At 49.7% G+C, this 22,537-nt stretch overlaps 1 protein-coding gene and 1 pseudogene across 3 annotated transcripts in view; one reads left to right on the top strand and one right to left on the bottom strand.

Moving 5' to 3' along the window:
- Nucleotides 1-1,653: 1,653 nt before the first annotated feature.
- LOC118760335 (U6 spliceosomal RNA) lies at nucleotides 1,654-1,751 on the bottom strand (annotated as a pseudogene).
- A 5,279-nt stretch (nucleotides 1,752-7,030) lies between these two features.
- PTPN23 (protein tyrosine phosphatase non-receptor type 23) overlaps nucleotides 7,031-22,537 on the top strand; it is a 30,967-nt gene continuing 15,460 nt past the window's right edge. The window contains exons 1-2 of one of the 3 annotated variants that reach the window (XM_058678518.1): nucleotides 7,031-7,262; nucleotides 21,633-21,707. In XM_058678518.1, the coding sequence (XP_058534501.1) occupies nucleotides 7,179-7,262; nucleotides 21,633-21,707 (159 nt within the window). In that variant the 5' untranslated portion in view covers nucleotides 7,031-7,178. Of the gene's footprint in view, nucleotides 7,263-9,795; nucleotides 9,878-21,632; nucleotides 21,708-22,537 lie in introns of those variants that run through there. The other 2 variants (XM_004581423.4, XM_058678519.1) reach the window with 2 other exon arrangements.

Here is a 22,537-nt window from a genome sequence, read left to right as displayed (position 1 = left end):
GGCCTAGCGGCTGAAGTCCTCACCTTGAACGCCCCGGGATCCCATATGGGCGCCAGTTCTAATCCCGGCAGCTCCACTTCCCATCCAGCTCCCTGCTTGTGGCCTGGGAAAGCAGTCGAGGACGGCCCAATGCCTTGGGACCCTGCACCTGCATAAGAAACCCGGAGAGATATTCCTGGTTCCGGCCGTTGCGGTCACTTGGGGAGTGAATCATCGGATGGAAGATCTTCCTCTCTGTCTCTCCTCCTCTCTGTATATCTGACTTTGTAATAAAAATATATAAATCTTAAAAAAAAAAAAAAGAATAGAAGCTTTGTGGCAGGACATGGTAGCCTAATGGCTAAAGTCCTCACCTTGCACATGCCAGGATCCAATATGAGCGCCAGTTCTAATCCTGGCAGACCCACTCCCCATCCATCTCCCTGCTTGTGGCTTGGGAAAGTAGTGGAGGACAGCCCAAAGTCTTAGGACCCTGCACCCGCATGGGAGACCTGGAGGAGGCTCCTGGCTCCTGGCTTCAGATTGGCTCAGCTCTTGTCTTTGACACTACTTGGGGAGTGAACCAGTGGACGAAAGATCTTTCCGTCTCTCCTCGTCTCTGTGTATCTCACTTTCCAATAAAATAAAATAAATCTTGAAAAAAAAAAAAGCAGCAGCAGCTTAGGCTCAGCACTGTAGCCTGGTAGCTAAAGTCTTCCCCTTGCATGCACTGGGGTCCCGTTTGGGTTCTAGTTAGTGTCTCAGCTCCACTTTTCTTCCAGCTCCTGCTTGTAGCCAGGGAAAGCAGTGTAGGACGGTCCAAAGCCTTTGGACCCTGAACCCACATGGGAGACCCAGAAGAAGCTCCTGGCTTCTATCTTCAGATCTGTTCAGCTCTTGCCATTTGGGGTCAGAGTGAATCAATGGACGGAAGCAGCTAAAGTCCTTGCCTGAATGCGCTGGGATCCCATATGGGCACTGGTTCTAATCCTGGCAGCCTCACTTCCCATCCAGCTCCCTGCTTGCAGCCTAGGAAAGCAGTCAAAGGTGGCCCAGGGCCTTGGGACCCAGGGCCACGTGGGAGACCCAGAAGAAGCTCCTGGCTCCTGGCTTCGTATCTGCTCAGCTCTGACCCTGGCAGCCACTGGGGGAGTGAATCAGCAGACAAAAGATCTTTTCTCTCCCATAGTGACATTCTTGGCTTATCAGCAGAGCTAGTGATTCCCAAAGTTAGCTTGTCTGCATCCTTTACAAGCCCCTCACTTTCTGTCTCTTCTATTTTCAGGGCTGCTTGCTGCTCCTGTCTGAAAGATCATCCCTGTTCCTGACTCTCCCCTTCTATCTGACTTTCATATGAGGTTTTGGAGCTTAGTCCTGGGTTCTCATTTACCCTTACACACCCTCCCTAGCTGGTCCATGAGGACAGGTCTAGAGTTTGGATGGACCAGGCCTTCCCCCCATGGCGGGTTCCTCCACCTTGTTGCAGTATTACACGTCAAGTCAGGTCATGATCCTTTCATTGCAAGCATGTGCCATGCATAGAGTCCAGCATCTTATTGTCCAGATAAATTCAACAATTTCTTGGGGAGACCATCTCTGGTCTGAAAGCAGAGCTGACAGAATATCATCCTGTCCAATGAAAAGCCACAACTTAACATCAACAACAATTTACCAAAAAATATGGAACACTTCACGAATTTGCGTGTCATCCTTGCACAGGGGCCATGCTAATCTGTATCGTTCTAATTTTAGTATATGTGCTGCTGAAGCAACCACAGCAGGTGGCAAATTGTAATGCATCCATACTCAGCAATGAACTCTTGGTTAGAAAAATGTGGCCAAATTTCTTTATATATATATATATATATATTTATTATTTTTTTAAAAATTATATTGTTGAGAATCTTTACATAGTTAATTATGGTAAAAAGGTTCAGGGGCTATAGGGAAGTGAGTAAGACTATTATGTCCATATTGTTTCCTTCTTGTATCTGAGGTAAAGGGGGATATTGAGGGAGAAGCCCCACCCAGTTTCCTACCCTCCCCAAGTCCTGGATGTGGGGCATGCTCTGAGATCCTTGCTCAAGTGGTTTTAATAGTTCAAATGTGGCCAAATTTCAAAATAATGACACTTCTAGAAAGAAGCCAGATGAAAAGAGTACATGCTGTATAATTCCATTCATATGAAGTTCTAGGAAATGTACAAACTACAGTCACAACCAACTAGCAGTTGCCTGAAGACCCGATTGGGGGTGGGAGGGCATGGGAGGTAGGAGGCTGCTGGACAAAGGCAAATCTCCTCATCTCTTCATGAGGAGGCTTGGAGTTGGTGGATAGGCTCACTGTCTCAATTGTGATTGTTTTATAGGTGTCTGCCACAAATGTGTGAAGCTTACCAAAGTATATACTGAATATGTGCAAGGCACCAGATATCAGAGCTCAGGATAGCTGGACATTGATTGTTCTCAGTGCCCAGTGTGTGCTGTCTCCTTTCCCAAGGTAGGAGTAAGGGGGACTTGGTGACCACCTGGCGCTCCAGAAAACCTGGGTGTGGGGTCAGGATTAGAAGGGGATCTGTGGATTCCTGGGGTGTTGTGGTCTCCATCTGGTGGCTGAGCTTCCGTGCTGGGGGTCAGGGAGCATGTGGGTCAACCTCAGCACCCTGCTTTGAGCATTGGCACATTTTCCCTGACATTGCAATGTATTCAAAATCATCACCATTCTGCAGTTTTTAATTCCTTTATGTGCATGTCCTCATCATACTGACCTCTTTATACATCACAAATGCAGAAGTATGCCTCAGTTCTCTTCACTAAAGTGAAGTCCACCCCCCATAAACACCAACGTTTCCTTTTTATATTTTACTAACTTCACCTTGATTCTCCCAATGACTAGATCGGTAGACCCACAAGTCAGGTTTACCTAATAACCCTGTTAACACATGTAGTCATTTTTTCTCTATACTCATTAAAGCCATCCATTATACATAAACTGGCTATGTATGCATTTATGCTTGGACCATTCTCCGTCACACCCAGGCCATTAGCTAGGGGTGTGGATTGGAAATAGAGCAGCTAAGACTTGACCATCATCATTTATATAGGATAATAGCACCACAGGTGGAGGCTTAACTGGCTGTGCCACATTGCCAGCCATGCTCTAATTCAATTCTTCTTTTAAACTATATATGCTTAAAAAAAGACTTATTTATTGTTGGAGAGACAAATTTATAGAGAAGGAGAGACAGAAATCTTCCATCTGCTTGTTCACTTCCCAAATGGCTGCAACGGAAGAGCTGAGCTGAGCTGAAGCCAAATGGGTGCAAGTTCCCGAGGCTTTGAGCCATCTTCCACTGGACCCTTTTGTGTGTATTTTTAAATTAACTTAGTCTCTTCAAAAAATTCACTTACTAGAAGCAAAGCTCCAACAGTTGTTTCCCCACAGAGACTCACATCTGATCAACGGAAGTCATGAGAAGCCTCAGTGTCTGGTTTTAGTGTAACAATAAGTCATGTGTCATCCCTCTCCTAGCTCCAAAAAACAGATCAGAGGTTCTATGCTTTACCATTAGCGGAGAGGAAGTGAATTAACTCCAGAACGTAGACTTGCAACCCAGTTTTAGACCTGCCAGTATAAAACCCAGTGCCAGTCAGAACCCCCATGGCCTCTCCCCATGCCAGTACCTATAGACATGAGCCTTTGAATCCTTAGCCAACCAAAAGGAATGCCTCCACCACTCCTCCCCTAGTGCAACAAGACTCCAGCTGCTGGGTCATAGGATGGAAAAGTCAGGGTGAGACTTCACTTTGGAGCTGAGACCTGGGCCTGCCATAGTGTGACCCAGTACCAAGTAAAGCCCCAAGGCCTCTGTTCACATGGAGCCTATACATCTTTGGCATCATGCAGAGCCCTGTGACCTGGTAGGGTAGACTCATTTTACCCCGTGTCACCACTAACTGCACAGAACCTGGTGTGAGCCTGCAAAATGCATAGGGCTCTGTGGTTGTTCGACTCAGGTGCACCCTGGCTTGGTATTAGCCTGGGTGGTGAAGGGACTTTTGCCAATCCTCATAAGCCTTGGGCATGTAGAAGGGCCAAGATCCCAGCAGCTGGGGAACAGGACACACACCTGACCACAGAATTGTGTCTTAGATCTTGGTGCTTGGCAGGTAAAATTTAGTTCTGGATGGTTCCTAATGAACTTGTCCCAAGGCCAGTGCTTGGGAATGGAGCTTTTGGAACCACTGTCCTGCTCAGTGAGACTTCCATCCCAGCAAGCATCACCTGTGGCCTCTGGCCATGAGTACACCTCAGCAGCAGGCACCTGCAACTCAGTCCTGCCCCTTTTCTGTGCTGGTGTTCTTGGTGGGCTGTGGGCTGTGGGCTCCAGGTGAGGTTGGGCATTGTAGTATTCATGGTCACAGGACTGCTTACCACATTCCTCCCTTGACTCTAAGCTGCATGACACAGAGTCACTTTCTATTCATGAGAGAACAAGAGAAGACCTTGCCTAAGAGCCTGGGCTGGTCCCTGTACATTGAGGCCCAGAGCACAGAAGAGTTCCACATTGCTTGGATACAGGCCACCAATTAGAGGTGAGCTGTTTTGGCCTACCCAGCCAGGAAAAGGCTTGTTGGTTGCAGACTGCCTTTGCAGATAACTTGCTCAGTCTCAACACACCAACTGAACTTGGAGCAAAGCTGGAACAGGGGCACCCTCTAGTGCTGGACCAGTGACAATACACCAATATCCATCTTTGGTAAGACTTGCTGCTGAGATAATGGGAGTGTTTGCAGGCTCAGATAAAAACATTAAATGCTCTTCCTTCTCTCTGTAAATCTGCCTTTCCAATAATAATTAATGAATCCTTAAAACATTTATTATATATTTTTACACTTGATCTTAGCCAAAAGGCCGAGAAGCAATTAGAAAGGCAGATTTTGGGCCCGGCTCAGTGGCCTAGCAGCAAAAATCCTCACCTTGAACTCACCGGGGTCCCATATGGGCACCGGTTCTAATCCCGGCAGCTCCAATTTCCATCCCAACTTCCTGCCTGTGGCCTGGGAAGGCAGTCAAGGTTGGCCCCAAGCCTTGGGACCCTGCACCCATGTGGAAGACCTGGAGGAAGAGGCTCCAGGCTCCTGGCTTCAAAACGGCACAGTTGTGGTCACTTGGAGTGAATCATTGGACAGAAGATCTTCCTCTCTGTCTCCTCCTCTCTGTATATCTGACTTTGTGATAAAAATATTTAAAAAAATAAAAGGCAGATTTTTACAGGGAGAAGGAGAGGCAGAGAGAAAAGTCACTCCAAATGACCACAGTGGCCAGAGTGGAGCTGGTCTGAAGCTGGGAGACAGGAGCTTCTTCCTAGACTCCCATGTGAATGCAGGGGCCCAAGGCTTGTCTTTGCTGTTTTCCCAGGCCATAAGCAGAGAGCTGAATAGCAAGTGGACACAAACTACAGCACATGTGGGAAGCTGGCTTGCAGGAGGAGAGTTAGCATACAACACCACCACGCCAGCTCTACCATACATACATTTTAAATAAGATGTTTTTGTTTTAAATTTTATTTTTAAGATTTATTTGTTTTTTTTGGGCCTGGCGGCGTGGCCTAGCGGCTAAAGTCCTCGCCTTGAACGCACCGGGATCCCATATGAGCGCCGGTTCTGATCCCCGCAGCTCCACTTCCCATCCAGCTCCCTGCTTGTGGCCTGGGAAAGCAGTCAAGGACGGCCCAAAGCTTTGGGACCCTGCACCCGCGTGGGAGACCTGGAAAGAGTTCCTGGTTCCCGCCTTTGGATTGCTTCAGCTCTGGACATTTAGCCACTTGGGGAGTGAACCAGTAGACAGAAAATCTTTCTCTCTAGCTCTCTTTCTCTCTGTAAATCTGATATTTGGAATAAAAACAAATACATCTTTTTTTTTTTTTTTAAGATTTATTCAGTTTATTACAAAGTCAGATATACAGAGAGGAGGAGAGACAGAGAGGAAGATCTTCCGTCCGATGTTTCACTCCCCAAGTGAGCCGCAATGGCCAGTGCGCGCCGATCCAAAGCCGGGAACCAGGAACCTCTTCCGGGTCTCCCACGCGGGTGCAGGGTCCCAAAGCTTTGGGCCGTCCTCGACTGCTTTCCCAGGCCACAAACAGGCAACTGAAATGGGAAGTAGGGCAGCCAGGACAGGAACTGGCACCCATATGGTATCCCAGCACAGGTAAGGCGAGGATCTTAGCCACTGGGCTAATGTACCAGACTCCCCCCCTTTTTTTTTCTTTTTGAAAGCATTAAGGCCTCGTCTCGCCTCGCCTCACAGAAAGATCTAACACCGCTCCCAAATGCCTCAGTGCCTGGAGCTGGGCCCATTTAAAGCCAGGTGCCAGGAATTCCCTCCAGGTCTTTCACATGGGTGTAGAGGCCCAAGCAGTTGAACTCTCTTCCCTTCCACTGCTTTTCCCAGACCAGCAGCAGGGCGCCGGCTCAGAAGTGGAGCAGCTTTGAATTGAACCAGTGCCTCTATGGGATGCTGGCATTGCAGGCGACCGCTAAACCAGCTCTGCCACAAGGCTCGTCCCAAAGTTGACAGTTTTAGTCGATTTCACGTGTACAGTTCAGTGGCACTGGTACATTCACCCTGTGTGACCATCGCCTTCATCCATCTAAAGAACTTTGATCTTTCCAAACCCTGTGTCCGCTACGAGCCAAAGCCACCTGTCTTTCGGCCACTCCAGCTGACCATCCTCACTCCCCCCACCCCCAGCGGCTCTCCAGTCACATTCTTTCCCTCGTAGCACCTGCCCAAAGCCCTTCACCGCCTTCGACAAGGGGAGGGCAGGACAAGTCCACACCAGTCAGCTTCTAAATTAGTCTTTTCCCCCGTGGGGTACAGGAGGAGGCGACGAGCCAGCACCGGCCCTCTCAGAATGGTTGAGGAAGACTGCAATTCGCGTGTTCCTGTCCTCCATCTTCACGCCAGGCGTGTCACGCCTGCGCATCAGCGATCGTGCGCCCACGCTAGACGGCACGGGCGAAGACTACATCTCCCGGCAGGCCTTGCGACGCCCTCCAGCTGCACCTCTTTACCGTTCCCCGCGCCTCGTGACGCGCGACTTCCGGCGTGGAGGGGCGGGGCCGTGCGCGCGGCTGAGGCAGCAGCTGAGGCGGCCCGGGAAGCGGCGGGGCTGCCGGCGGGCAGGAGTCGCCATGGAGGCCGTGCCCCGCATGCCCATGATCTGGCTGGACCTCAAAGAGGCCGGCGACTTCCAGTTCCAGCCGGCGGTGAAGAAGGTGAGCAGCGCCCCTCTGTCCTCCCGGCTTTCCTCACCATCCGCCACGTCCGTCCGTCGGTCGTCGGCCCGCGCGTGACGCTCCCCCTCGCGCGTCCATCTCCTCCGCAGGCCGCGCCGCAGGGTCGGTCCTCCGCTGGCCTTGCTCCGCCCCGGGCCTGCCTGCCGCCGCCTGCTCGGCACTGGGGCATCCCCGTCGGCCGCTTCCCGACTTCGGCCCCCGCCGAGGCACCCCTTCCTCCCGAGGGACGCTCGGGCCCGCTCTCCCCGCCAGGCCCCCGGGAGGGTGGGCGCGCCGGTGGGTGTGCGCCCGAGAGTGGACCCTCTGCCGTTGGGAGGGTGTGCCTCACGCCGGGCGAGATTCGGAATGCTCTAGAGCCCGAAGACAGCCACGCCCCATGGGTCGCTTGTTGAGGACGCCAGCATGGCTCTCGGAGGGACACCTGTGGTCGCTTTGCTTGGCGTGGCCTGGGCAGGTGCCCTCGGTGGCTCTGGGAAGGCCCACCTACTTGCGTTCAGGGTCAGCGCCGGCAGGAGGAGGAGGAGGCCGCCGCGGGTGAGGGGCCTTGGGGTCCCGGCACAGCGGCTGTCAGAGCGAGCGCCAGACCCCAGAAGATGGTGGTGCAGGGTGAGACTCGGACCAGCCTGCCAAACAGTCGCATCCTTTCTCTTCGCGGCTTCGGCTGCATTCCTTGGAGTTCCTTCTGCAGCCTCTTTGAGTCAACTGGGAAATTAGACCAGCTCGGCTAACTGTATCCTAAATTGCCAACTTTTGAACTTTTCTGCATCAGCTCTTTCACAGCCTTATGATTTAATGCCCCACTTTTTTTTGTTTTGTTTTTTTTAGTTCAGAGTTCCTGTTTTCTGGCCTTGCTGAGTCAAGTCCGTATCTAAAGTTTCCCTGTGGAAGTTACCTTGACCCAGCCCAGTGCTCCCAGCGCTTACTCAGCCTGACGGGGGGCTGATCCAGGCATCGCCTCTGCGTCCACTGCAGTGTCCCTGCTCGGGTCCTAGTTGGTGGGTCTCTCCCATTGGCTCTGTCCATCGTTAAGGTCCTGGTGAAGCTCTCTCTTTCTCCAAACGTTTTTACTTCTTGTATCTGGGTTAATCTTTTCTGTCTCTGGATTCCTTTGTGCCCTTCACCTTTCCCCAGTGGCAGTTTGGATTTTTTTTTTAAGGTTTTTTTTTTTTTTTTTTTTGGAAAGTCAGACATACAGAGAGGAAGATCTGTCCAACGATTCACTTCCCAAGTGGCTGCAAAGGCCAAAACTGTGCCGATCTGAAGCCAGCAGCCAAGAGCTTCTTCTGGGTCTCCCACGTGGGTACAGGGTCCCAAGACTTTGGGCCGTCCTCGACTGCTTTCCCAGGCCACAAGCAGGGAGCTGGATGGGAAGCGGGGCTGCCAGGATTAGAACCGGCGCCTATATGGAATTCTGGTGCGTGCAAGGCGAGGACCTTAGCCACTAGGCTACTGTGCTCTGCCCAGGTGTGTTGTGTTTTAGCACCCCGCCCCCCTTCTCGCGGCATCATCTGCCTCACAGGATACCCTGGACATGATGGCAGTCAGCAGAGCATTTCTGAAGTAACTGAATCTTGGTTGCAAGGGAATTTAGAGATAGTTGGCCATAGGTGTTTGGAAATCTACATCACATCGTAGTCCAGAAACTTCTAGGAGATGCTTCTGTTTGAACTTAGCCTTTGCTGTTGTGGTCATTCATGGGTAGCTAACAGTTTTGAAAGAGAGAACTTCCATCCACTGGTTTGCTCACTAGATGGCACCATGGCACTAGGAGCTTGGAGCTTCATCCAAGTCTCTCGCATCAGTTGCGGGAGGCCAGAGACTTGGGCCATCTTTGGCTACTTTTCCCAGGCCATTATCTGGAGGTATGTCCAAAGTGGAGCAGTTAGGACACCAGCCAGTGCCATATGGGATGCCAGCGTCACTATGGCGAATTTACACACTCTGCCGTGACACCAGGCCTAAATCAGGGAAGTAGTGTGTGAGCCACGAGGCTTGGGGAGAACCTGGGCCTCTGTGAGGTGGTGTCCAGTACTCCCGAGGAGTCGTCCTACACTGGAGGCGGCTTCAGGAGCCACTGCTGCCTCAGCGCTGCCTGACCCAGACCCCCAGCCAGCCCTGGAGACCCTCCCTGCTCCACCATTGGTGCCTTTGTGCTTTTCAGACCTTGCTCTTAGCTGTGGGCGTGGTCACTGTCATCACTAGGAGCGGAGGGGTGGGATTTAATTGCAGCTAGTTAAGTAGGAATTGGTTTTGCTGACCTGTCAGGCACTTTGTTGAGCCTTGGTAACTCAAAGAAGTAGGAAGCAGTTCTTTTTCTTCAAAGAATTCATAGTCTAGTAGAGGAAATTTAAAAATTAGCGTGATGGGGCTCGGCGGCGTGGCCTGTGGCTGAGGTCCTCGCCTTGATCCCGTGTGGCCGCTGGTTCTAGCCCCGGCAGCTCCACTTCCTCTCTGTCTCTCCTCCTCTCAGTGTATCTGACTTTGTAATAAAAATAAAATAAATCTTTAAAAAAAAATTAGTGTGATGATGTGAATGTAAGCTGTGTGGCAGAATATCAGCTTGAGGAGGGACCATCAGGGAAGACCTGCTGGAGGTGAGTTAGAATGGATGAATGGGAGTTTTCTGGACAGTTACAAGGTTTGTTTGTGAGGGCTGGGCTTTTGATAAGACCTTTCGTGGTGGTATCGATTTGCTCTCATGATAGCCATGGCTGCCATTATGATATAATATGAGCTAGGAGGCAGCAGAACAAGCTGGCGTTGAACTGCCGTGGCCAGCTTGAGGTTAAGGCCCTTAGGCTCAGTGTTGGTGGGGAAGTGCTGCCAGCCCTGTAGCTTACCCTTTTTTTTTTTTTAAGATTTATTTTTATTATAAAAGCAGATATCCAGAGAGAAGGAAAGATAGAAGATCTTTCATCCACTGATTCACTTCCCAAATGGCTACTACACTGGTGCTGAGTGGATCTGAACTGAAGCCAGGGGCTTCTTCCAGGTACCCCATATGGGTGCAGGGTCCCAAGGTTTTGAACCGTCCTCGGCTGCTTCCCCAGGGCATAAGCAGGCAGCTGGAAGGGAAATGGAGCAGCTAGGACACAAACCAGTGCCCACATGGGCTGCTGGCGCTTACAGGTAGAGGACTAGTTGAACCATCATGCGGGGTTGGTGCTGTAATTTCTTCACTGTGGACAGGTCAGAGTGCTAATGTGCTGGAAATTTGGGCTGTTGATGAGTAAGCAGTTCAGCCCTAGGGTTAGGCATGAATGTCCTTTCTTCCTGCTGTCCCCAGTGCCTGCCGTTCAGTAGCTGCACCCGGGCATCAGTGTGGTGTTCACGCTGGTGTTCCATTGTTTTGGAATGTCTGTCATGTGCCAGCCCTGCGAGTGCAGTGGTGACGGAAATCCTGTCTGTCTGACGCTTGATGCTGGTGCTCCGTGTCCTGGTCCAGCCTCAGGTGCAGGTGGACCGTCTAGTTGGTATCCTCCCTGCCCATCAGTTGTCTCCTCTCCCCTTCTCCCAGCTGATCTCTGAATCTTGACTTTCTCATCAGCTCTTGCAGGGAAGCTGGCCTCAGCCAACTTCTCCTGATTCCACTGTCCCACTCTCCACCTTCTCACTCTGGTTCTCTTGCTGTTGCCTCTGGCGGTTGGCCTTGGGGTTCCTGCCTCCTGTTTGTCACTGCTGTCTGGCAGGCTTTCGCATCTCACCCTTGGTTGGCCTGCACCCAAAGGTGCCCACCCCTGTTGCCGCCTCTTGTGCTTTGTCTTCACCTCTGGGTGGTTCCTGTTTTTTTCAGGCTTGTAGAGATTTTTTCCCCCCTTTTGAGAGTTCTGTGAAACAGCCAACTCTTTGGAAAAAGCAGCATATATGCACAAAGCTAAATGAGAGACCTAGAGGCCTAAAAGGCCCCTGCTGCCCAGCGGTGATGGGCAGGGACATTGCCAGATACCTGTGGCAGTTACCTGTCACAGGCTTGGAGTCACTCAGCTGGTGTGTCAGAGCCCCTTGGCCCACGTGTTTTACAGCTGGGCTGTGCTGATGACCTCGAATGCCCATTTCATGCTTCTCTGGTGTAGATCCAGTTCACTCAGGGTCTAGACCTGATTCTGTGCTTTCCTTGGAAAGTGATGCATATTCGGGTGTGGGGGATGAAAGAAGGAATCTAATTCTGGCAGCCTTCGGGGTGTAACTGGAGCCCCCCTCGGTTGTGTTGTTCAGACAGGGCGTTCAGAAGAAACGTGAGAGTCCTCCTCAGACTCTGGGACGACGTTGGTCTTTTCTGTCGTCGAGACTCTTGCTTGGCTTGTGGTTGTCTAAAACATGCTGATGTCGACCAAGGGGCCAGAGATTTTCCTTGGCAACATTTGTTCTTCTGAATAGTTAGTCTCTCTCTCTCTTTTTTTAAAGATTTATTTATTTTTATTGGAAAATCAGATATACAGAGAGGAGGAGAGACAGAGGAAGATCTTTCGTCCAATGATTCACTCCCCAAGTGGCCGCAACTGTTGGAGCTGAGCTAATCTGAAGCCATGATTCAAGAACTTCTTCCGGGTTTCCCACACGGGTGCAGGGTCCTAAGGCTTTGGGCCGTCCTCGACTCCTGTCCCAGGCCACAAGCAGGGAGCTGGATGGGAAATGGAGCTGCTGGGATTAGAACCGGCGACCAGATGGGATCCCGGCATGTGCAAGGCGAGTACTTTAATCATTACACTATTGCGCCGGGCCCAGTCTCTTGCAATTTGGTGACTGAGCATGTATTGTACCAATGGGCAATACTGTGTAGGGGACTCAACTGTGCGCGTGTGTAAAACAGCCTGTGATTGAGTCAGTCAGGAAGTGGGGGGAAAAGAAACATTGTGGTGAACAAAGGTAACACAGATGTGATTCCTTTTATTTCTTTCTTGGTTTAGTGCTTTCATTAATGTTGTGAAAAAAACATAAATGAGAACATGCTAGTACCAGGAGAAGGTGACCAGAGGGACTGTCTCGGGGGTGAGGGTCAGGACATCTGGCTTGGGGTCCCAGCACTGCCTCTGTTTTCCCGTGACGTCGTCTAGCTGTGGATTCTGTGCTTTGTTGCTCAGTGAAAGCACGGTTGTGTTGTGAAACTGGAACAGCTGCTGGGATCTTGCTCGTTTAGATCCCTGAGAGCTGAGTGGCCTTCGGCAGCTGCAGGCAGTGACCTGGCTGAGCTGGTCCTCATCCTGCTCACCTGTTGTGTGGATTGACTCTTGTGGCACCTCACTAGCTAAGAACGAAGTCCCTAATGCAGACCTTGACATACTGGAAATAATATTTTCAGCTGAGCATCCTCTTTCCCTGTTAGGAAAATAGCCCCAGTCCTTCAGACAACTGTGTGATTTAGATGTAACTGTTGACATTAACCCCGTTTTACACAGTACCTGAATTTGAGTCGCAGGTCTGACTCCTGACTGCCAGCACCTCCAGTCCCTTGAAATGCTCTCAGTTAGCATGGGCCTCTTCCCTCAGAAAAAGATCTTGCACGGCTGCAAGGCCCAGCTGTCGAGGTTCTCTGGCCTTCCACCTGTGAGCCATGGTGGCTGTAGGTACACTGGGGTTCTGTCAGTGCCCCTGCCTTTTTTTTTTTTTTTTTTTCTTTTTTTGAAAGGCGAGGTTACAGAGACAGGGTGGATTGTAATCTCCCATCCACTGGTTCACTTCCAGAATAGCTCCAACAGCCTAAACTGGGACAGGAAGAAGCAGCCAGAGCTTCTTCCATGTCGCCCACCTGGGTTGCAGGGACCCTGCCCCTGGGCCATCCTCTGGTGCTTTCCCAGGTGCATTAGCACAGAGCTGGAGCAGAGGTGAAGGTGCTGGGCTGGAACTTGCATGCATGGAATCCCAGCGGTGGCTGAGCCTGCTGCATCACCACTCCGTCTCCATCTGCTGCTTCTTGATCTGCTGCTTCTTGATCTGCTGCTGGGCTGCCTGCTTAGGCTGCAGCAGAGCTGCTGACTTGTGGCCACATTTAAGAGACTGTCCCAGGATCTCTTCCTTCCTCAAGGACTTAACATCAGCCTTCCTGTTTTTTGACTGGGGAGAGGTCAGCAGTTCTAGAGGACTTTTTTTCTGGGTTAAAAAAATAGCTTTATTGCTCTGAGGATTTACTGTGTGGCTAGGGATTTGTCTTTGTCTGATTTTCAGAGTTGCTTATAAGAAGCACATTGCAAAAGTCAAATGGGCTGACCTAATACGTGCTTAGGACACAGACTGTGGGGCCACAATGTCTGGGTTGTAGTTACTGCTCCATCAGTTACTTGCACTGGCAAAGACCCTTACGTCATTGCCTCAGTTTCTCATCTGCAAAGTGGTCATGATCAGGACAGTACCTGCATGTAGGTGGCTCAAGGATTGAGTTACTTTTGGGTGTCCACCACAGTGCCTGGCTGTGAGCTCAGTCCCTTTGTGTAGGGGAAATGAGATACAGATAGAAGGGGACCCGTGGGGTTCATTGGCTGCAGGTGTGGGCAGCCCATCCCTTCACCATTGTGTGAACAACAGGACAAGTGTTGTTAGTATGTCACGTGAAGCCTTGTTACTGGGGCTCAGATGGCCTGCTCAGTCCTTTGCCCTCTGTCCCAGGGGACCTCTAGACTGTCCCTTTGGTCATTTCCTGTAACCTAGGGCTGGGTAGATAACGTAAAACCTTTTACCAATGCGCTCTTATTTAGATAAATTTTTACTTTATAGCTTAGTACATTTTTTTTTTTTGTGTTCCTGGGGTTTCTTTTTTGGGGAGGAAAGGGGAGTGAAGAGGAGTTGAGTGGAACAGAGGGGGACTGTTTAATCAGCAGGTTTGTAGACGGGCTTCAGGGTGTTTGCGAACTCCTTAACATTACTGGGAACTTTTTTTTTTTTAATTATTTATTATTTAACTTCATTAATTACATTGTATTATATGACACAGTTACATAGATACTTGGGTTCTCCCAACCCTCCCCAAACCCTCCCACCATGGTGGATTCCTCCACCTTGTTGCATAACCACAGCTCAAGTTCAGTTGAGATTCCCCCATTGCAAGCGTATACCAAAAATAGAGTCCAGCATCTTATTGTCCAGTCAAGTTCAACGGCTTCTTAGGTATACCCTCTCTGGTCTGAAGACAGAGCCAGCAGAGTATCATCCCAGTCAATTGAAAGCTCCAACATACCATCAGCAAAAATTTACATCATTATGGAATTAATTGACATAGTAATGAGTAACCAATATGTTAAAAGTAAATGCGAGTTCCCAGCCACCTTCTGTGACTACCTTACTGGGAACTTTTTATCTGTACTTTTTGGTTTTAGTTTTACTTGTTTTTATTTGTTGTTTGTATTTGTAGAATCATTTCTTTTTTGAATTTTTAAATTTTATTTTTAATATTATTTACATAGTTGAAGGATGGGGTGGGGAGAATCCAGGTATGGAGAAGGTGGGTGAGACAAATGTTTCAGTTGTTTTTATTCTCATGATCTGCTGACGGTGGGAGGTGGGACTGCCCCTTGCTGTCTAACTGCATCAGCACCTGGGGGAGAGGGGGTAGTCACTTGATGCCGCTTAGAGACTCCAATGTGAGGAAGATTGTCCCAAAGGTGTCAACTTGAGTGTTCTTGATTGTTCTGACACACTGTTGGCTTTGTTGCTCCAGTGTTGAGAAAATCTTTCCAAAGTCTATTCACTGACGAAGTCCACTCAGTGTGCATCCATAGACCCAGTCACTTGCTGCAAAGCTTGACCAGGAGAATTGTCCATCCTATTCTGCTTTCCATCCTCTGACAAGACACTTGCCTGGCTGGCCTGGATGAACTGATTGTCATGTCCCCTGTGTGCATCTGGCCATGCTGTTCCCTGAACAGGCATCAGCAACTGAGGAGGCCCAGTCCTGATACATATCTTGGACCACATATGTTGTAGTTTTCCCTGTGCCTGCAGCTTTAGTCCAGTGTTCTAGTTGGGGAGATGCCAAGAAACCTCTCCTGGGATAACTTTAGACTTGACTCTTGCGTGTGCCATCCAGTGCAGGATCAGGTTTGGTCTGTGGACCAAACACATACCAGTGGATGTAGCTGCCTGGTCAATTGCACCCCATGCTAATCTCTCACATGAACCAATGGGTCTGCAGCCCAGCCCAGCCCGCTACGTGCCGTCTTCACACGCCATCAAGTGTCATGGCCTAGTTGAGGCAATTCCCAGTAACCCCACTAGTTCCACCCCCAGCCTGGGTGTTTGCATGTGCTAATATGTAGTGCAGCCTAGCCTGGTCCAACCCACACAGGATGCTCTCTGTCTGTCTCTCTTTCTCCATCTCCCTTACTCCCTCTCCCTCTTTTTAAGATTTATTTGTTTTTATTGGAAAGGCAGATTTACAGAAGGAAGGAGATACAGAGAGAAAGAGCTTCCATTCACTGGTTTACTCTCCAAAGGACCTCAGTGGCCGGAGCTGAGCTGATCCGAAGCCAGGAACTTCGTGCAGGTCTCCCATGTGGGTGCAGGGTCCTGAGGCTTTGGCTTGTCCTCCACTGCTTTTCCCAGGGAGCTGGAAGGGAAGTAGAGGAGCCTGGACGTTGAACTGGTGCTGATATGGGATCCTAGCACTTGGAAGGATTAGCTCATTGAGCCATTGTGGTGGGCGCTAGGATGACTTCTTTTTAAAAATCATCTTTTTAATTGCATTTAATGTTTTTGGGTTGATTTTTTTTTTGATGGCTTTTATCATACTCTTAAAGGACCTGCAAAAATCTACAGACAGCTGACGAAGGGGGAAAATGCTTTTCATTCACCAGTTAGCTGTTCAGAAATCCTCAAAGCTAATTAGTATTTCCAAATTCTAAGCATCCTGAAAAGTTGAAAGTGCTTACTCAAATCCTCACTGCCTAGGTCTGATGGTTTGTTTTAGCATACTGATAGCTTGCTGTGCCTGCCCCTGCCCCCAGCTTCTCTCTTGAGCCCACGAGTCTTTGGGAAGTAGATTTTAGACATTGTAACACTTCTGCAAGACACATCCTGTAGTTCCTAAGGGTAAGAATATTTGGCTAGGGCCCTGCGGTGTGGCCTAGCGGCTAAAGTCCTCACCTTGAACGCCCCGGGATCCCATATGGGCGCCGGTTCTGATCCCGGCAGCTCCACTTCCCATCCAGCTCCCTGCTTGTGGCCTGGGAAAGCAGTCGAGGACGGCCCAATGCTTTGGGACCCTGCACCCGTGTGGGAGACCTGGAAGAGGTTCCAGGTTCCTGGCTTCGGATCGGCGCGCACCGGCCGTTGTGGTCACTTGGGTAGTGAATCATCGGACGGAAGATCTTCCTCTCTGTCTCTCCTCTTCTCTGTATATCTGACTTTGTAATAAAAATAAATAAATCTTTAAAAAAAAATAAAAAATAAAGCAATCCTTCCCATTCCTTGTGATCACTGGCCTCATATTTGAAAAAAAAAAAGAAAAGAAAAGAATATTTGGCTAGGTAATTGTATTATCACGTATAAGAAAATCTACCACAATTCTCTACTACTATCATTTATGTTTAAATTCACTTATTATCCTCTAAGTGTATTTTAAGACTTTGAAAAATAAACTGAGTTCCAGGACTGACAGTGGATTGGGCTACCACTTGGAATGCTGACATCCCATTCTGGAGTGCCAGTATGAGTCCTGAGTTGGGTATCCAATGCAGCTCCCTGCTAATGCACCACCCATATGGGACACCAAGATGGAGTTATTGGCTCCTGCTTTTCTAGCTTTGGCCTGGCCTTGGCCTGGCTGTTCAGACTGTTTTGGGGTCAATAAATCAGCAGATGGAAGGGTTGTCTCTTTCTTTGTTTTTATGTTTTGTTTTGTTTTTAGATTTATTATTATTGAAAGGCAGAGCGCAAGAGGTTTCATTCACTGACTTGCTCCCCAAATGGCTGCAGTGGTAGAGCTGAGCAAATGTGGAGCCAATGTGGAGCCAGAAGGCAGAAGCTTCTTCCATGTGGGTGCAGGGGCCCAGGGGCTGAGGCCATCCTCTGCTGCTTTCCCAGGCCACAGGCAGAGAGCTGGAAGGGAATTGGAGAGCCAGGACACAAAGCAGGGCCCATATGGTATGCCAGTGCTGCAGGCAGAGGCTTAGCGTGCTCAGCCAGGGTATCAGCTTCTGTCTCACTCACTCTCTCCCTGTTTCTGTTGCTCTGCCTTTCAAATAAATAAATCACTTAAAAAAAACCCCTCAGATTCAATCAGCTCTTACCACATTTAGTTATTTTATCTGTTCAGTTTCAAATAAATGAATTTTTTTAAAAGGCTAAGTCACTGGAGAGATTAGAGATAGAACTGTCTTCTGTTAGCTAATTCACGCTACAAAAGCCTGTAACAACTGCTGCTGGGCTGGGCTGTAGTCAGGAGCCACCAGCTCCTCCTTTGTCTCCCACAGGGGTGACAAACAAGGACCCACACCCTGGAGCCATCATTTCCTGCCTCCCAGGATGCATTAGCAGGAAATAGCTAGACTTGATCTGATACTCCGATAGGGCGCATGTGCCGTAATCAGCAGCTTAACCCACTGTACCACAATGTCTGCAGTCACTTAATTTAGAATAGTCTGCCCACCCTCTCCCTTTTTGAATGACATGGGGTTTTCAAAATTAAAAAACTGTGTTATTTTTCTTTTTTTTTTTAAAGATTTATTCATTTTATTACAGCCAGATATACACAGAGGAGGAGAGACAGAGAGGAAGATCTTCCGTCCGATGATTCACTCCCCAAGTGAGCCGCAACAGGCCAGTGCTGCGCCAATCCGAAGCTGGGAACCTGGAACCTCTTCCGGGTCTCCCATGCACGTGCAGTGTCCCAATGCATTGGGCTGTCCTCAACTGCTTTCCCAAGCCACAAGCAGGGAGCTGGATGGGAAGTGGAGCTGCCGGGATTAGAACTGGCGCCCATATGGGATCCCGGGGCTTTCAAGGTGAGGACTTTAGCCGCTAGGCCACGCCACCGGGCCCAAAACTGTGTTATTTTTCAGATAAAATGCCACATTTTAAATTTTTTTTTAAAAAATTTTATTTTTATTACAGCCAGATTACAGAGAGGAGGAGAGACAGAGAGGAAGATCTTCCATCCGATGATTCACTCCCCAAGTGAGCTGCAACGGCCAGTGCGTGCCAATCCGATGCCGGGAACCAGGAACCTCTTCTGGGTCTCCCACACAGGTGCAGGATCCCAAATCTTTGGGCCGTCCTCGACTGCTTTCCCAAGCCACAAGCAGGGAGCTGGATGGGAAGTGGAGCTGCAGGGATTAGAACCGGCACCCATATGGGATCCCGGGGCGTTCAAGGCGAGGACTTTAGCTGCTAGGCCACGCCGCCGGGCCCCACATTTTGAATTTATTCTGAGTTTCTTCATTTAGTGTTGTCTGCATTTTCTGAAAAGTATACACACCTAATAAGGCCACTCGTTCCTTCTGTTAAGATTCATTTTTGTCAAAAAGGCAGATTTATAGAGAGGAGGAGAGAAAAGTCTTTCGTCCACTGGTCCATAACCCACGTGGCCGCAACGGCCAGAGCTGAGCCCAGGAGCCAGGAGCTGCTTCTGGGTCTCCCACACACATACAGAGTTCCAAGGCATTTGGCCGTTCTCTGCTGCTTTCCCAGTCACAGCAGGGAGCTGGATGGGAAGTGGAGCAATTGGGGCACAAAGCAGCACCCTGTATGGGATCCCAGTGCGTGCAAGGCGAGGATTTAGCTGCTAGGCTTACATGCCGGGGCCTCCCCTCTCGTTCCTTGATGTTTGTTGCAGGTGAGGAGTCACGTGCAGGAGCGCCGTGAGCATGTTGTGACAGAGGCATGTTCAGCGCTTGGGGAGAGCTGAGGCTTAGGTGCAGGGAAGTGGCATTTCAGCTGAGTTACAGAATTAGGGACCACCAGGTGACAGGTCTTGTTTCCTGAGGATAGTAATTCCAAGTAAGTCCTCTTGGCGGGGTGCTCCTGGGAGGAGCCAGAGGATGGCCCTTATCACTATTGGGAGCAGGCTGTGGCGAAGTTAGATTTGGTCCTAAGAAACAAGTACATTGAAGCCTGCGGAGGACGTGGAGGGCAGAGCAGATTGGACAGTTCTCCTGGCCAGCTTTGACAGCTAGCATCTGGGCATGTGGAGAGTAACATGGACTACGTTAGCCAGTGGACCTTGGAAGGATTTCCTCAACCTTAGAGTGATGAAATCACAACATCTCAGAACTATCAGAGCCACCTAAACAGTGCTGTCCAAACATGGTCCACATCAGGGACCCTGGGATGACTTTGGGTGACCATCCCCAGGTACTGATGGCGGTGGGGCTGCTGGGGGCAGCCCTGTTCCTTTCTCTTCCTCTTTCCCCAGATACAGAAAAAAAAAAAAAAAAAATGAAAGATTTGTTCCTAAAGCTTTGAGAAGCTTCTCTGGCATGTTGTTTTAGACTTCTTGCCTGTGGAGCTTGCTTTCCTTCTTTTTTTGTTTGTTTCATTCTCCCTCACTTCTCATGCTCTCACTATGCTGAGATATGAGAGATTTTTAAAAAAAATTTTTAGAAGTTTTATTTTCATTTTTGTTGGAAAGGCAGAGAGAGAGGAGAGACAGAGAAGGTGATCTTCCGTCTACTGATTCACTCCCCCAGGGGCCACAATGGCTAGAGCTGTGCTGATCTGAAGCCAGGAACCAGAGCCTTTTCTGGGTCTCCCACGTGGGTGCAGGTCCCAATGCTTTGGGCCGTCCTCGACTGCTTTCCCAGTCTACAAGCAGGGAGCTGGATGGGAAGCAGGGCTGCCGGGATTAGAACCGGCACCTATATGGGATCCTGGCGTGTGCAAGGCAAGGACTTTAGCCGCTGGGCTACTGTGCTGGACCCAAGATACACATAGTTTGCTTTACTGTCTCCCATAAGATGTAGTTATGTTTCAGAGGACTAGAAGCTGGAAGCAGCATCACAGTTGTTTCAGAAAGACAATTCTGGCTGCTGGTGTAGGGGCAGGTGGTCCAGTGTAGAGGGGTTAGGGCACAGAGAAAGCTTGTGGCCCAGGACTTTGAGGCGGTAGCACCACCAGAAGAGGGTGGTCAGAGTCTGAGTGGGAGAGCCCAGCCGCTCCCTCCCTTCTGTCTGTCCTTTCTCTCTCCTTGTCCATTAAAGAAGACGGAAGGTATCATGGAACCTTCCAGATTCCCACATGGCTGATTCCTTAGCTAAGTGTCACTGGACCTGTGAAAGCATGTCAGCTGAGCTGGGTGGGCCCCTGACAGTGTGGGAGTGAGTAGGGCCTCTGGGCAGAGCAGGCCCTGTCAGCCTTGACCAGCTTTCCTTCTCTCTCTGCCTCGCAAACCCTGCCTGGGTCCTTAGAGTTGATCATCAGAGCCCTTACTGTTGTGGGCTAAGTGGGTCTGGCTTCCCATATTGCTTTACCAAAGTACCAAGCTGTAGGTATTGCAGAGAGAGCTTCTGTTTCCTTAGTCTGTCCAGAAGAACAGAAGACCCCTGGAGGTCCAAGCCTCCAGGCTAGGTGGATTCTCCTTGGTCAAGACAGGCAGCTGTTGTGGTAGAGTGCTGTTGGGGCAGGCATGCCAGCCATACCATGATGTGTGCAGGGGCGCCTCCCCCGCGGGATTCTTCTTGTCACGCATCCCAGGCCTTTCCCCACTGATAGGGCGCTGCAGATCCCGTGTGTGGCGCCCATCCACAACCAGGAGGATGGCTTTAAACTAGTGTCTGATGCCTCTTCCCTGCGTCTGCTGTCAGCTTAGGGTTTGCTTGTGACTCCAGACAGAGGGTCCTTAGGGACTGTCTTAGCATCCTCACTATTGTTAGGATCCCATTTAGAACTGGCAGAATCCTGGACTTTGTGGAGAGGATGCAGGTGTCACCCAGGCTTGCCAGTCCTTTTTTTTTTTTTAAGATTTATTTGAAGGGCTGAATTAGAGAGGGAGAGTGAGAAGTCGTTCATCTGCTGGTTCACTCCGCAAATGGCCACAATGACGGGCTGGCCAGGCTGAAGCCAGGAGCATCTTCCAGGTCACGTATGCGTAAATAGGGGCCCATATATGATGATTCATGTTTGGATCACCTGCTGCTGCCTTCTTAGGAGCTTTTAATTAGGAAGCTGGGCCAGAAGTGGTGTGTCCCTTGTGGGCTGCCAAAGTGCTAGCTCCTCCGCAATCTTCCTGTTTAATTTTGATAGTGGAAAGCTGATCCTGTGGTCAGCATCTTGGTGCTGCTCATTATTGGGATTGAGTTCCTTGGCAGTCAAGGAAATGAGTGGGTGGTTGTAGGTGTGGACTTGATCCTGAGGCCTGGCTCGTGATTGCTCAGGACTTGGGGAGGAATGGGGCTGGTCTTTAATCACTCTCCTCTCTCTCTCTAGTTTGTTCTGAAGAATTATGGAGAGAATCCAGAAGCCTACAATGAGGAGCTGAAGAAGCTGGAGTTGCTCAGACAGGTAGGAGAATAGTGTCTGTATGTCGGCATGAATGGGCTTGGTTTGAGGTTCAAAACCAAAACCTAGAACTGTGGTTTGATCTAAACTTAGCATTTTTTTCCCTTTGCAAAGGCAACATAAGTTAGTAGTAAAAAAAAAAAGTTAAAATACTGAAAAGCTAAATCTTTAGAATTTTTTTCAAAAAATTTTAAAATTTTTTTCTTTGAAAAGCAGAGTTACAGGACCTAGTGTGATGGCTCAATTGGCTAATCCTCCCCTTGCCCATATGGGCACCAGTTCATGTTCTAACTGCTCCACTCCCCATCCAGCTCCCTGCTTGTGGCCTGGGAAAGCATTCGAGTCGGCCCAAAGCCTTGGGACCCTGCACCTGCATGGGAGACCCAGAAGAAGCTCCTGACTGCTGGCTTCAGATTGGTTCAGCTCTGGTCATTGCGGCCACTTGAGGAGTGGATGAGCAGATGAAAGATCTCTGTCTCTGCTTCTCTGTAAATCTGCCTTTCCAGTGAAAATAAATAAATCTTTATTTTTATTTATTTATTTTTAATCTTAAAAAGAAAGCCACAGTTACAGCGAGACAGACGGGGGGACAGAGATGTTCCATCCATTGATTCACTCCCCAGCTGACTGCAGTGGCGGGGGCTGGGCCTGGCTGGAGTCTGTCATGTGGTACTTGGGGTGTCTTTTGCTCTCAGGAGCATTAGCAGGTAGCTGGATCAGAAGTGGAACAGCCAGGACTTGAACAAGCGTTCATATGGGATGCCAGAGTCACAGGCAAACTTAACCCACTGCGCCACAATGTCAGCCCCCTTATCACAAATGTACTTTTGGCA

Source organism: Ochotona princeps, chromosome 21 (genome assembly GCF_030435755.1).
Source record: "Ochotona princeps isolate mOchPri1 chromosome 21, mOchPri1.hap1, whole genome shotgun sequence".
NCBI classification, from domain to species: Eukaryota; Metazoa; Chordata; class Mammalia; order Lagomorpha; family Ochotonidae; genus Ochotona; species Ochotona princeps.
The sequence above is the reverse complement of the archived record's forward strand: the minus strand, read 5'-3'. Positions and strand labels throughout refer to the sequence as shown.